Source organism: Sporothrix schenckii (assembly GCF_000961545.1).
Source record: "Sporothrix schenckii 1099-18 chromosome Unknown Cont38, whole genome shotgun sequence".
NCBI lineage: Eukaryota > Fungi > Ascomycota > Sordariomycetes > Ophiostomatales > Ophiostomataceae > Sporothrix > Sporothrix schenckii.
The window spans coordinates 1292264-1306489 of record NW_015971139.1 but is presented as its reverse complement, the minus strand read 5'-3'; the positions used below and the strand labels follow the sequence as shown (position 1 = coordinate 1306489).

The 14226-nt window shown below is 54.6% G+C and overlaps 4 protein-coding genes across 4 annotated transcripts; 2 read left to right on the top strand and 2 right to left on the bottom strand.

Moving 5' to 3' along the window:
* Positions 1-3633: 3633 nt before the first annotated feature.
* SPSK_06210 (translation initiation factor 2 subunit 3) lies at positions 3634-5250 on the top strand (the record flags this gene model as incomplete). Its single annotated transcript, XM_016732917.1, has 2 exons — positions 3634-5153; positions 5220-5250. 2 exons carry the CDS (start codon positions 3634-3636, stop codon positions 5248-5250), a joined length of 1551 nt encoding a protein of 516 aa, XP_016592143.1.
* A 394-nt stretch (positions 5251-5644) lies between these two features.
* SPSK_06127 (uncharacterized protein) lies at positions 5645-7467 on the bottom strand (the record flags this gene model as incomplete). The annotated part of the gene is made up of 3 exons (XM_016732834.1): positions 5645-6666; positions 6886-7305; positions 7395-7467. The coding sequence occupies 3 exons, from the start codon at positions 7465-7467 to the stop codon at positions 5645-5647; spliced, it is 1515 nt and encodes a 504-aa protein (XP_016592142.1).
* An 893-nt stretch (positions 7468-8360) lies between these two features.
* Positions 8361-10573, top strand: SPSK_06018 (nuclear pore complex protein Nup62; the record flags this gene model as incomplete). The annotated part of the gene is made up of 2 exons (XM_016732726.1): positions 8361-10319; positions 10385-10573. 2 exons carry the CDS (start codon positions 8361-8363, stop codon positions 10571-10573), a joined length of 2148 nt encoding a protein of 715 aa, XP_016592141.1.
* Positions 10574-11183: 610 nt separating this feature from the next.
* SPSK_06697 (Mitochondrial ATPase inhibitor, IATP family protein) lies at positions 11184-11676 on the bottom strand (the record flags this gene model as incomplete). Its single annotated transcript, XM_016733398.1, has 3 exons — positions 11184-11223; positions 11298-11429; positions 11558-11676. The coding sequence occupies 3 exons, from the start codon at positions 11674-11676 to the stop codon at positions 11184-11186; spliced, it is 291 nt and encodes a 96-aa protein (XP_016592140.1).
* Positions 11677-14226: the final 2550 nt, after the last annotated feature.

Sequence of the window (14226 nt, the reverse complement as noted above, 5' to 3'; positions counted from 1 at the left end):
CAGTCGTGATCTTGACGGATTTAGACGCCCGCTCTCTGAAGCAGGTCTTGTATGCAGTGGCGCCAGATCGAGGTCGTGGGCGTCTACAGAGTGGCCAGTGTGGCCTGGCCGGCGCGAGGAGAGATGAGAGGGAGTATGTGAATGGATCCTGATCTCCGTTGTGTTTGTCTGAGATGTTCCAATCTTGTGCAAAGAGGGGAAATGATCAAAGAAAACCTACAAGGAGAAAAGACGCAAAAGTTTAAAATACGAGGGGGGGGAAGTAAAATATCATGGATTTCGAAAAAGGAAAAGAAGGTGGGCGAGGTAAGAAACAAAAGGAAACACGAAAAGGAAGAAACACTTGTTTCTCAAGCAGGATCTCTGCCATATTTGGCAATGTCCTCATCAATGTGAAGGATGGGCTTCCATCTTGCACCCAACCGACTCGCACATGGAGCCCGTCAGTGCGCATGCGTGAGGAGGAAAAGACGGGACCATACAACCTGCTTCTCTAAGTGTATTGTCTCAATCGCCCGTCAGCCCAATGCACCAAAGAAGACGGGAGGTGCCCGCATCGTTCTCGAAGAGTTTGCAGCAAGAAACATACAGAGCCTTTGCAGAACACACTCGCATGGTGCAGGGTGATATTGGGGGTGATACGTGCTCGCAAGGGTCTTGGCGCCCGCCATAGTTCTCTTGACTTTGTCTTGCCCATTTGCTGCGGAGCTAGACACGTCTCGTGTTTGACAAGGCGGTAAAGGGAAAGTCTACACCCTCCTGGCCAGCCAGTATCGAACTGCTTAATATCACGGTCACTTCTCTGTCAGTTTCCAGCTCCAGGGAGCCAAAAACAGAAAAGTTAACAGAAACCGAGATGATGTTCCACTCGCTGTAGTCGAACAACATCGCGCAAATTCGAGCGGGAAGAAGAGGACGGTGATGTGCGGTCGGAGGGTGGACAAGGGATGTGGGGCACGATGAAGGTCGGCGGCCAATGCAGCATTGTGGTTGGGCGAGCCGTGAACTAACCCCCGGCCCTACCCTTATTCGCTGTTGCTTCTTTGGTCGCATTGTCTTGCCGTTGCAGGGATCCACACATCCCAGCTGCGATCTCGACGCTCTGATAGGTGTGCCGTGCATAGCAAGGGACCGGAAGTAGAAAGGTGACAGCCAATGAGCCGTGCAGTTGATGTGACGAGCACCCAGCCATCGTGCAGCGTGGGCGGCAAGTCGCACCGGAGTTGGCCAGTGCGAATCATGTCTTTTGTCTCCATTGTTCCTCCATTTGTTCATCAAGGCCCATTCTGGTCAGTTTCTTGCTGACTTTTCGTCACGCCGCCTCTTCGCGCCGCTTGTCGACGCAACGAATGTTCCGGGCCTGAGACGGGCCGCATTAGTGCTAGTGACGGCAATATGAACGAACATGAGCGTTTGAGGGTCTGCAAGAGGGCAGAGTGTCGAGTGCTTCCTGTATTGCAATAGCGGGATCATTTTTGTCGCCTGACGCTCACAAGTGTGCTTGCAATATGTTGTACTCGAGTCAGAGTCCCTCGAAATTCGCATCCCCCCAATGTGAGTCTTTTTTTAGTCCTGCCAACCTCCCTCGCGTCACCAAGGGTGTGATAGCCGATGCGCTCAGTCCTCCAGCGGCGACTTTTGGGGTTCAGCTATGTGTGAAGGTGGTTGGTCTGGTCACCTCAGGGCCCAATCACCTGATAGATCATCCGCCGTGAAGAATCATAGCCGGTATTACCTTCAGTGCTCCTGTGGCTGTTGTGTTGCCCGAGCTCTGTCACGTCAGAGGCGTGAATACCGTGCATCGGCTTGTCGAATCAATTCTATATAGGATTGCGAAGTGCGAATTGTGCCGGCGGAAAGAAATAACAGGCGATATCCAGCGCCAGATAGATTACACCAAAAGTGCGCGTTGGAGGGTGCGCCTGGTGTCTGGTACGCCGACGGGTGATCAGAGGATGGGATATCCCGCCTCTGGAAAGTGAGAATAGGCCGCGTGCGATATGATCCTCCTGTTCGAGAGCTATAGAGTCGGCGGTCAACCGGGGATGGATAAAAGTGTTTTCTCTGTTTCTGAGCGGTCACTTTGGAAGAATGTTGCCGAGGTGAGGCAACGGGAAAGCCTGGAAACGGATTATTGCGTAGATGTGCGCACAAGCGTTGCAAATGCTCTTGTTAGCTCTTTCCCTTATGTTGATTCTCTCTGTAATTTTTCACTGTCGCTCCTGCCGTCAAGCCGATATCAAAGCGCTTACAGGAACCCGGCACGGCAGGCGCATCCCAGCACGCACACTTCCCGTGTCGTCTTGCTGTACCCCTTTTGGACGCGTTAACAGCGATGGAAAGTGCGTTCCAGACAACCTATATTTCCGTGAAACATTTGTGTGATTCGCGATCCTCACGACCACTTACACCGTAACCACTGCCTTGTTCTTTACACACAGACTGTGGTATTTATTTTTAGCCTTTGCTGTACGCTCGAACCTCGAATACACAAATTATCACTTTACGGGACCTAATCTAGCACGGTGTCACAAAGCGGGCGGGCTCAGGATCGCCACTCATGGTTGACTTAACTGCATTTTTTACAACATGGGAACGGTAAAGACCTTGTTGAGTTAGTACTCCTGATCTTTTCCTTTTGAGCGACATTGTTCTTTCCTTCCATGGATCGGAATGAAGGATCTTGTTTCAAAAGGTCAAAGATGCTGCAGCTTACCTTCCATCACCCGCTCGTCTCTCGTTTACTCTTCTTTTTAGGTCGGCATACATGCTGCCGTCATTGTCTGATCATATGTTCATATTCTTGCCTCGAAACTTTCAATATCTATTTGAAGAGAGTTGTAATTCGCAACTTCTGTTCTATATTCTTTCAGAGATCAAGCCATGCGTAATTGGTCAGTATATTTAGTCAAAATTAGAACTCAGAGGCTCGTCAGCAAGAGAACTCGTGGCGATTGAGCGTACATTGTGCAAACACGACAATGCGTTTTGAAAGTTAGAGTAAGTCGCAACATGTAATAAAGCCTGCGGATAGTATGTGTATCATACAAGTGTATTAAAGTCACGTGTCTTAATATGACAAGCAAATCGGTTACTCTCGATGCCCGTGGCTTGCGAAACAATTTATCATAAAAACAAAAGGCAAGGGAAATTTGGAAGGAAACACCAGAAGCCGTTGCTCGACACATAATGAAACAGAATTCGCCATTGTCCGTCGTCAATATGTTGGAAGCTTCCATTCCTTCGCCGTCCCATTGCCACAGCCAAGTCTTATCTTATCAGGCCCTAAGAGGACTAGCGTCGAGTCACATCTCGACGTCCGCCAAACCCCACCATCTTCGCGCTGCGCACGAATTTTTAACCTTGCTATGGGCAAAAAAATAAAACACGGCTAACGAACTATCACGACGACCCCCTCATATCCACGTAGCCTCGCCTGCCCACTGGTCTGGACAATACATTCGCGATTTCCGGTACGTTCAGCTGTCCCACTGCTGGTTTCTTATTTTGAAATACCTTGTCTGAACCCTTTTCCTAACATCTCCCTCTAGCCCCATAAAACGATATACCCCCCCGTACATCAATTCAACATCACCTCCCTCGCATCACACAATATCACATTGAACCGCGAACATGGCGTCCAACGGCGACAAATACGATCCCGAGGTGGAGTCGGACTCCGACTCAGGCCCCGGCTCCCCCGCCCTTGATCCTCAGGATGCGTCCGACAACGAGATCGACGAGAAGCCTCTCAAGTCGGCCCTGAAGAAGTCGCATGCCCCCGTCCCCGACCCGACCGTCGCCAAGCCGTACCTGCCACCACAGACCGACCCCAAGGACCTGGACGTCAGCACTCTATCTCCCCTGACGCCCGAGATCATTGCACGGCAGGCCACCGTCAACGTCGGCACCATCGGCCATGTGGCGCACGGCAAGTCGACTGTCGTCAAGGCGATTTCGGGTGTGCAGACCATTCGTTTCAAGAACGAGCTGATTCGCAACATTACCATCAAGCTGGGCTACGCAAACGCCAAGATCTACAAGTGCGACAACCAGGAGTGCCCGCGGCCAACGTGCTACCGCAGCTACAAGAGTGACAAGGAGGTTGACCCGCCGTGCGAGCGCGAGGGCTGCTCCGGCACCTACCGCCTGCTGCGCCACGTGTCGTTTGTCGATTGCCCCGGTCACGATATTCTGATGAGCACCATGTTGTCGGGCGCCGCCGTCATGGACGCCGCCCTGCTGCTGATTGCCGGCAACGAAGCCTGCCCGCAGCCCCAGACGTCGGAGCACCTGGCTGCTATCCAGATCATGAAGCTCGACAAGGTCATTATCCTGCAGAACAAGGTCGATCTGATGCGCGAGGAGACGGCCCAGCAGCACCACGAGTCGATCCTCAAGTTCATCCGTGGCACCGTCGCCGCCAAGTCGCCCATTGTGCCCATCTCCGCCCAGCTCAAAATCAACATTGACGCCGTGCTGGACAACCTCGTCAACAACATCCCCGTCCCACCGCGTGATTTCACCATGGACCCGCAGATGATTGTCATCCGCTCGTTTGATGTCAACAAGCCCGGTTCCGAGGTCGACGACCTCAAGGGCGGTGTTGCCGGCGGCAGTATCCTGCATGGCGTGCTCAAGCTCGGCGACGAGATTGAAATCCGCCCCGGTCTGGTCACCCGTGACGATGCCGGCAACCTCAACTGCACGCCCATCTTCAGCCGCATCGTGTCGCTCAACTCCGAGTCCAACGACCTCAAGTACGCCGTGCCTGGTGGCCTGATTGGTGTCGGAACCCACATCGACCCCACGCTGTGCCGTGCGGATCGTCTTGTCGGCTTCGTGCTGGGTCTCAAGGGTCGCCTGCCCGACATCTACAGCGAGATCGAGGTCAACTTCTACCTGCTGCGGCGGCTGCTCGGTGTGCGGACGGCCGATGGCAAGCAGGCCAAGGTGGAGAAGCTGTCGAAGAACGAGGCCATCATGGTCAACATTGGCTCGACGTCGACCGGTGCCAAGGTGGCGGCCATCAAGAACGACGCCGCCAAGCTGGTGCTGACGAGCCCGACGTGCACAAACATCGGCGAGAAGGTTGCGCTGTCCCGGCGTATCGACAAGCACTGGCGTCTGATTGGCTGGGCGACCATCACTGCGTACGTATTCTTTCTCCTCTTTCCCTCTTGTTGTCCCTTCTATGCAGGCATGCTAACACATCACAGTGGTGTCGTTCTGGAGCCGACAATGCCGTAAGGAAGACGTTGGGCCGAGGAACATGAAAACCGGTAGAGTGGACAGTGCATAGGGAATTAACGCAAAATAAAACGAAGCAAACATATAGTAGAAGGGCAGCGCAAAAAAAAGCGTTGCTATTGGGATACTTTGCTGCTGAGCGACAGGAGGTACAGCGATGTCAACGACTGTTCGTCGCCTTTCCTAGCTCGTGTAGATGATATGCATATGAATGTTATTTGACACCACATTACGGCAAGCTTGAGACTTTGAGGCGTACGGTTGACCAAATAGTGATATACAGTACTCGTAGTATCCTTGTATTAATGTGGTGTATCGCTCGCTCAAAATATATATCCAGGATCATGTCAGACTTTTCTTGTCAAAAGAAATCCTATTTTTCGGCAACTCTCTCTCACTTGCGCGTCTTCCGGGCGTGTGCAACCAGGCTCTCTATCACGCCCTCAAACGCTTCGCGGTCGCCAATCTTCTCGTCGGTCCGCTTCGTCCAGTACTCTAGCACCTCATTAGCAGCCACCTCCAATGACGCCAGCCGCTGTGCATGTGCCCTGAGCTCGTCGTCTGTCATCCCGTCCAGAGCCTCGTCCGTCGTCCTGCACAGTTGCTGACCAGCCACGAGATCCAAGTCGGGTGGCGGTGGTGGCCCTTTCCGCTTACGCGAGGACGACGAGGGCTTTCCTTGCGAGTCGACACTCGAGTTGGACCCGTTGGCTCCCGACTGCTTCAGCCTTGCCACGCTGTTGTTAGCAGCCGCGGAAGACCCGTCTTTGGCGCCAGTGTTCGACCGACTGTCGGACGATGTACGCGGTGAATCGGTGCGGCGGACAGAAAGCGACGGCAGTATGAGCTTCTTTTGTTTGGAAGCAGGCAAAATCTCGTCTAGGTCGACGGGCACGCCCAGGCTAACCAAAAACAGGCGCCGGATGCGGCTTCGGATCCAGTCCGGTGGCTGCAACGGTGGTGGCGCCACAAGCTGTGACCAGAGGGACGCGCTTCGTGGCGTCAAGAAAACCGAGTTGCTCAGTTGTGGCGGGGTGGGGAGGGAGTCGTCTGGTTGGAAGAGACCGTTCAAGTAGGGAGCGGTAGTCTTAAGGATGTCGTCTGCATCGAGCTCCTCGAAGTCGGGAATGGGAAACGGTAATGCTGGTGGTGCAGATTGCGCAGGCTGTGCTGGAGCTTGTGTTGGTAGTGGTGGTGCTGCTGCTGCTGGAGGCGGTTCTTGAAAGCCGTCATCAAATTCTCCAAAGTCCTCGTCGTCCCCACCGCCTTCTTCAAATTCGTCAAAGTCATCGCCAAAACCATCGTCTTCGTTTTCGTCCCCACCGTCCTCCTCGGCGTCCTCCGCAGTGTCTGCTGCAGCCGCTGTACCTGTACTACGCGGCTCTTGGGGAGAACTAGAGTCTGAGCTGTTCAAAGCTGGAGATGATATTGGTGCTTCAACTACGGTAAATAAAAACTGTCAATAAAAAAAGACGGCCACACAAGAAATAGAGCATTGCAGGAAAGCGTAAGTGTGAGAAACGAGAAACAGGCACTGGGGAAACAAAAACGAACGGGCAGGGAAAGTAGGGGTGCGTAGGTGACAAGAAACAGTGAGACACAAAAAGGAACCCAAAGTCCTCTAGGCATTCGTACCAGTATTGCCAGCGAAGTTCAGTGTTCCGTCCGCCTTCACGACCAAGTCCGGCACGGGATCAGACTCGTGCTTCTTCCCGTCGGGCGTCTTGGCACCGTCACCGTCGGGCGTCTCCTCCACCAACGTCGTGGGAATGGGCTTGCCGCCGGGCGTGCTAGGGCGATCCGGCAGGTGTGTAGTAGCAAGGCCGTCGCTTGCGCCGCCATCTGCATCAGCAATCATGGCAATCTCGTCAGGTTCAGCGTCCCCCTCCCGTAGGCGGTAGGCATCGGTGCCAGGAACCTCGCCATACGAGGGCTCGTCGCTAATCTTCTCGACCCGCGTCCGTGGTATAGGCGAGGCCCGGGACGACTCGGCGGGAAGCGAGTGGGCATCGGAGAAGTGGTCGTCGGACTCGGAATCTGCTGTGTTTTGTGGTTCTGTCAGCGGGATGTTCGCTGCTTTTCTGTGCCTATCTCATCTTTCCCCTCTACCCCCTCTATCCCCTCCTCTATACATGCCAACGTACTCAGATCATGAGCCCCTGGATCCTCCGTATGGGTGCGCTCCGGAGGCGATAGACTGTTTCGTCGGCTGGACATGGTGTGTGTGTGCTCGGTAGGCGAAAAAAAGGGCTGAAACGGGCGGCGACGGTGCGTGAGAGAAGAGCCGGGCGAAGATACGCAGGTAGCGAAATGGAGGGTAGAGATGGGTCGGCCACCGGCGAGACAGGCGCGAGGTTGCGCCAAATTAAGTCACGGCCTTCGTGCAATGACTAGATATGCGGTATAACCGGCAGGGTTGCTTATATCGACAAATGGGCGGTAGGACTGTGTCATACAATGGAAACCGATTTGCGAGACGGTCGGATCGAGCTCGACAGTCTGGGAGTGGCAGTTTCAGAGAGAGTCGTGGTGCCTGAGTGTGGTCTGGCCCCTCTAGGCATAGCGCACTAGTTAGGTAAGCGGTCTGGCAAACAGAAAAAGCGGGGCCCTCCTTGCAACAGGCAGTAGTTGAGTGTGGCTCTGGCGCCGTTCCTTCCCCCTGTGCGCGATTGGGCCTTCTTAGCAGGGAGCTTGTTGTCGCGTTAAATCGTTTTTTATTGTCCTATTTTTTGGTGTTCATGTCCCAAAAGCTCTCGCAGCGGCGACCAACCTCCAACATCTCAAACATCATTCACCAGGAGAGCTCGAAATCATTTACTTGGGACTCCTTTGATCGACAAGACTATCAACAACGAGGTGTTCCCATCCTGGTTGGATAGAGCTCGTAACCGTTCTTCGACATCGACGCGATTCTACCACAACCTCGGGGATATTTTTGACAGCTTCGGTTCAAGCTTTCAGTCTCTTCAGCATCATCCCGATACCTTCTCCAGCACGCCTCAAAAGCCCCGTGAAAGAACAGTTTGGGACAGAGACGGTGACCGATCGCCCATTTACGATAATTGCCCAACGAGGAACGAACGATAAGCTACCTTCTACCATCCCCAACCATGTCCTTCAGTTTCGGCGGTTCTTCGGCGGCGGGCGGCTCGTCGACGCCCGCGACGACGGCGCCATCACTGTTCGGTGCTTCTGGGGCGGGCACCACGAGCGGCACCCCTTCGTTCTCTTTCGGTAGTGCGGGAACCAGCGCTGCCCCCGCGGCATCCTCACAGCCTGCTACGTCTGGCGGCGGTCTCTTCGGCGGCGCTGCTTCGACAGCAAAGCCAGCTACCGGCACATCGCTCTTTGGCGGTACTTCAACTGGTGGCGGAGGTCTGTTTGGCTCCTCGCCCACTGCTGGCTCCACCACGACCAGCTCGGGTGGTCTCTTTGGCGGAGGTACCGCAGCAGCAAAGCCTGCCACGACCGGCCTGAGCTTTGGCTCTGCTACGCCGGCCACGGCTGGTACCGCTGCACCCAAGAGTCTTTTCGGTGCCACACCTGCTACCAGTGCTCCATCGAGCACGACAACGCCAAGCTTCGGTGGCTTTGGCACTGCAGCCTCCTCCGCGCCGGCAGCCGCTGGCACAACTGCTACTACAACTGCTGGCGGCCTGGGCGGCGGCCTGTTTTCTGGAGCCGGCTCTGCTACACCTGCGAAGCCCTTATTTAGCGGACTGGGGTCGACCACCCCCGCCGGGGCACCGCCGGTTTCAACAAAGCCTGCATCTACATCGCTGTTTGGTAGCACGCCCGCAGCGCCTGCGGCTGCTGCCGGTACTACTAGTGCCCCTTCAGGTAGCTTGTTTGGCGGCACTGCCACAACCCAGGCCGCAAAGCCCAGTAGCTTGTTCCCTTCTACAACGAGCACAGCACAGCCAGCCACGACCACGTCCGCGGCAACTCCCTCGCTCTTCGGCGCCAAGCCGGCAGCTGCGTCGACTACCCCGGCTACCACGGCCAGCACGGGCGGTTCTCTGTTTGGTGCTGCTGCACCTGCAACTACAACTGCCGCTGCGCCGTCTGGTGGTCTGTTTGGTGGTGGTACGACATCGACCCCTGCCACCACTTCCGCTCCTGCCGCTGCCGGCGGCCTCTTTGGCGGTGGCTCTGCCACGACCACGACCTCTACGGCTCCTGCAGCCGGTGGTCTGTTCGGCCTTGGCAGCGGTGCCTCTACTGCTACAGCAACCCCCACCACTACTTCAACAGCTGCGCCAGCTGCTTCGACGCCATCGCTTTTTGGCGCTAAGCCAGCTGCCACACCTGCCACTACAACGGCTCCTGCCGCGGCGTCTGGCGGGCTGTTTGGCGGCGGCGCGACTGCTACAACCACTCCGGCATCAACTACTGCTCCTGCTGCCGCGGCTACGACTGGCGGTGGTCTCTTCGGCGCAAAGCCGGACGCTTCTACCGCTGCACCCGCCGCTGCTTCAACTACGACGACTGCGCCTGCGACTGTGACCGGCACTACCGCGACAGCCTCCGGCGCTTCCGGCGCCGCCGCTTCCACTCCATCAACCACAGCCCTTGGCAGCTCCACCACGGGACCTACCTCACAGCTGGCACGGTTAAAGAACCGCACCATGGACGAGATTATTGGTCGCTGGGCGACTGACTTGGACAAGTACCAAAAAGAGTTCCAGGGCCAGGCGTCGCGCGTCAAGGAATGGGACCAGAAGCTCGTGGAGAACGGCGAGAAAATTCAAAAGTTGTACCTCGAGACATACGAGGCGGAGCGTGCCAGCAACGAGATTGACAGGCAGCTGCAGTCGGTGGAAAGCCAGCAGGACGAGCTAGCGGCATGGCTGGACCGGTACGAGCGCGAGGCCGAGGAGCTGCTCAGCCGGCAGAGCGGGCCAGGCGAGCAGCTCACGGGCCCTGACCAGGAGCGCGAGCGGACGTACAAGCTGGCGGAGCGGCTGATTGACCGCATGGACGAAATGAGCAAGGACATGACCAAGATGATCAAGGAGATCAACGACATTTCGGGTAGCCTGAGCAAGACGGGCAAGACGGACGATCCTGTGAGTGTTCCATTTATTTTTTGGCAAACGTGTCAGAACCTACAAAAATGCTAACAACTCGCCAGCTGAGCCAAATTGTACGGGTGCTCAACGGCCACTTGAGCCAGCTGCAGTGGATCGACACCAATGCAGCGGCCCTGCAGGCCAAGGTCGCGGCGGCCAAGAAGACAGAGGCCAACCTCGGCGGGTCGCACAGCGGACTGGAGAACGACGTAGCCGAGAGCTTCTACCGCTCGTACATGGCCCGGCGGTAAAGCCGATAATTGAAAGTAAGATGCGTTTGGAGAAACATCGGGAGGAAAGAAAGCATGGAATTGCAAAATTAGTGGCCTGCCTTGTTTTGTTGGATTGGCAGCCTTGCTTATGTACGCGGATCACGGTTGATATTTTTGTTCACTTTTTTTTCTTCTGTTTTGCATTTGGTACAATTTTTGAGTCTTGATGCGTTTACTGTACAATATGTCCAGGTGGATGGAGAGTAGTGCGCAAAATACGGTAGATTTTCTTGATTTTACACTTGGGGCTTACGATGTTGACAGTTTGATGCCGCGCTTTTAAAGACAGGATTTCACGAAAACAGGTAGACAACGCAATTGAAGGGAAACAACGTGAGCTGAGTGGTTGTCTTTTTGGCGACGGAATAGACCCCAATGGGCCCCCATTTTGTTATGTGTTCCTGTATGTACTCGACGGCTCCTCTTCGACAACAGTGGTTCCTTTCACAAAACCCTCGTTGCTCTGGCGCCCCGCAAATCCAACTCCAGAACTCAGGCTTCCAAAGCCCGTTGTTTTGTGCTACATTCGAGGTTACTTCGTGTCGTGCGCCGCCATCATCAGATCCGAAATTTCTGTACGTTTGAATACTTAGTTCTTCTCGCCGCCCTGCTCACGGGTGAGCTCGTCGCTGTTGGCAGAGTTAGCAAATTGAGTCCGACAACAAAACACCCACGCCTCACGCCAGGTCATCCTTCGACGTACATGTGCTGGGCGAGCTGGTCCAGGTGGGCCTGCTGCTCCTTGAGCTTCTGTCTCAGCTGCAGGAGCTTCTCCTTCTCACGCTGGCGGATGGCGTAGTCTTCAGCGGCCTTCTCGCGGCGGGTGAAGGCATCGCTAATACGGTGTTAGCTGTCTCTCTCTCTCCCTCTCTCTCTCTCCTCCTCTCTCTCTCTCCTCCTCTCTCTCTCTCTTTCTCTCTCTGTCTGTCTCTCTCTCTCTGTCCAGCATCTGGGGAAGCTTACGCAGTAGGGCGCGGTGCGCCGGTGTCGCCCTCGCCCATACGAATGGCGCTTGTGGCAAAGGTCCGGGCAGTGGTGCGCAGAGTCGCCGGGCGGCCAGCAGCGGTGAATTGGCGAAGCATTTTAGTAGAGGTAGGCGGGTGTGGGTGAGGTTGCTGTGCGTTGGTGGTAATCGAGAGGGAAAAGAGGGAGGTTTGTGGAGAGAGAAAGGATTGAGGAGGGAGTCCGTCAAGTAAATAGGCTGGAAGCAAAGAAAACCACGCGTGATTGGATATGCGGCTTAGACTGGGTTTGTGGCGGCAGGGCCAAAGTGCAAAAGCAAGACCACAAAGCAGAGCTGGAGGGGTGGTGTGAGTTAGGCGCACGCTGGTGAAGACACAACGCACTGTGAGACTACTCGCCTAAAGCACCCCACTTTCTGGGCCTGGCCAGGCGAGGACCAGGCCACAACCGCCAGAAACGTCACTAATTACTTAGCAGGCAAAGCAGCTTGGAGCTCGAAGCTCCGTCATCCGCCGAGGTGTGCTGATTGGACAACGTGCATCATTGTCCCTTGCGATTTGTCACGTGATAATTTTGGCCCGGGCACGTACCGTTCGCCCATGGCATGATGCTGTTGGCCAGGTTATCCGTTTGACCACGTTGAAACCGTCTTTATATCGTATATTGCAGTAAAGATATGCGCTCTAGATGTGCAGCAAGGACAACTTCGATAGCAATATCAAGTGCGATCAACAGTGGTATGAGCCCAATAAGTCAGGTACCTAGTCAGAGTCTGTAGTTGCAAGCGAAACGAGTTGGGCACGTAGGCACGTGATTTGGCCAAACACATTGAGAACGGGATGCTGTGCAAAAAGAAGCTCCTGGAATGTGTCGTCTAGTGGCTGGCCCACAGGGTCCACAAGCACCAGAAAGCTCGCAAGGACAAAGACTTTGGTGCATCACACAGCTGATGGTAAGATAAAAGTACAGCTAAAACCGCAGCAAGATTACAATGGTGGTGTGTTCTCGAGTGCCAGCTGGCCGCAAACAACCAGCGTGGCCATGAGCAAAAAGAAAGCTACATGCCCCAATCAGTTATCTGAAATAACCCGACGGTGCAATGCATGCACGAGAACGTCATCAGGCCAACCGGCAGTTACCGCGAAAGGACATAATTCAACTGCCTGCTGTTCCTGGCAAAGTTTGATAGCAGCTTCACTAACGACGGCTCGATTCCGTCTTCTGATGTGTGTGTGCACGCCATCGGAAAGCATTATCGAGCCTACTTTGTATTTTTGCTCATTTCTCGTAATCTTCACCATCTCCTAAATAACAACAAAGCGACCGCAATAGGTCATAGAGATAGCCTGACTCCCTGGTTAATCAGAGGGATGGTGGGAAATGAGGGCAATCCCATGAGGATATTGAATTAAGGCGATTCCCGTTTGAGCGTTGGCAGACTTGGTTTATGATGCTAATAAGCCCCCAGACATCGACACGTCCTCTCAACACTAAGGATACGCAGGTTGGTTTCAAAAGAAAAACGAATCAAGTGACGTTATCTTCATGGCGTGTGCGTTGCGGGTTTGCCTTCAGGTCCCCTCTTTCCTTGTTTCTGTTTCTCTCTGTTTCCTTGGTCGTCGTTCGCTCTTGCCTCGTTTTGTATATGCCAACACAGCCACACCAATCTGCCCATGCAAAAACCCACCTGGGAGAGGAGCACCCCTCACCTTCCCTCCCTTTCGAATTCGACACGACGGCGGCAAGCCGACAACACGGGCCAGCTGCGCAGGCGCGTTTTCTGTCACGTGAAACGAAGCCCATCCTCGAACGATTGGCATTCATTCTCGTTCTCGTCACAATGGGAGTGCTCGGGGGATCAATTGAGTGGAGACAGGACTGCTAATGTTTCTACTATCTTTCTGTTCCTGCCGGTGTTTCTGTGGCAGGAATGGAAGGCGCTGATGACAGGTCGCCCTGGTTGCAAAATCCAGGCGTGCGGCGCTTTCAAACCAGGGCCAGGCCAGGAGGAAGGAGCAACTGGCCGGAAACGGGGGATGCTTTCTCACGAGAAATGCAAAGCCAGTACATCCAAACACACGAAGATGCAGTGTACGACAATACGACGCTTTGCAAAATTGCATTCTACTCTAAGGGATCAAATGTGCGGTGTGGAAATGGTCAAAATCTGGGGCTAAAAAGTCCCACGCGCCCTGGCTTTAACGGTCGGTACCCGAACTTCCACGGTCCCTTCACCTTCCGCTTTGTATCAGTGCAGCGCATTATTGCGACCGGGAGCCCCTGTAATTCCAACGAAACAGCCCACTGAAAAGTGCACTGAGGCACTGCACTGGATTTGCCGTTCCTGTTCGCTCCTGCCCTAGTTGCCCGTTACCTGCCATATCCCACGCCCCTCCTTCCTCCCTTCCGCCTGCTAGAGCACCCCTCTCCTACGCCCCCCCCCCCCTAACGCCGCATTTTCCTGATTCCTTCCTTCCCAGTCTGGCTCCCTTTCACCAACAAATCGCGTCAACCAAAACAGACAGCAACACCACTCCCAAATTCTCCAAATTTCCTGCCTCAAACGCATTTTCGCCTTCTTTTACACTTCTTTCTTCTTCCTAATTATCTTCCCAACCATTCAACCATCGACCACCACTCCAACACCACGCTCAACTAACACCGTCTTC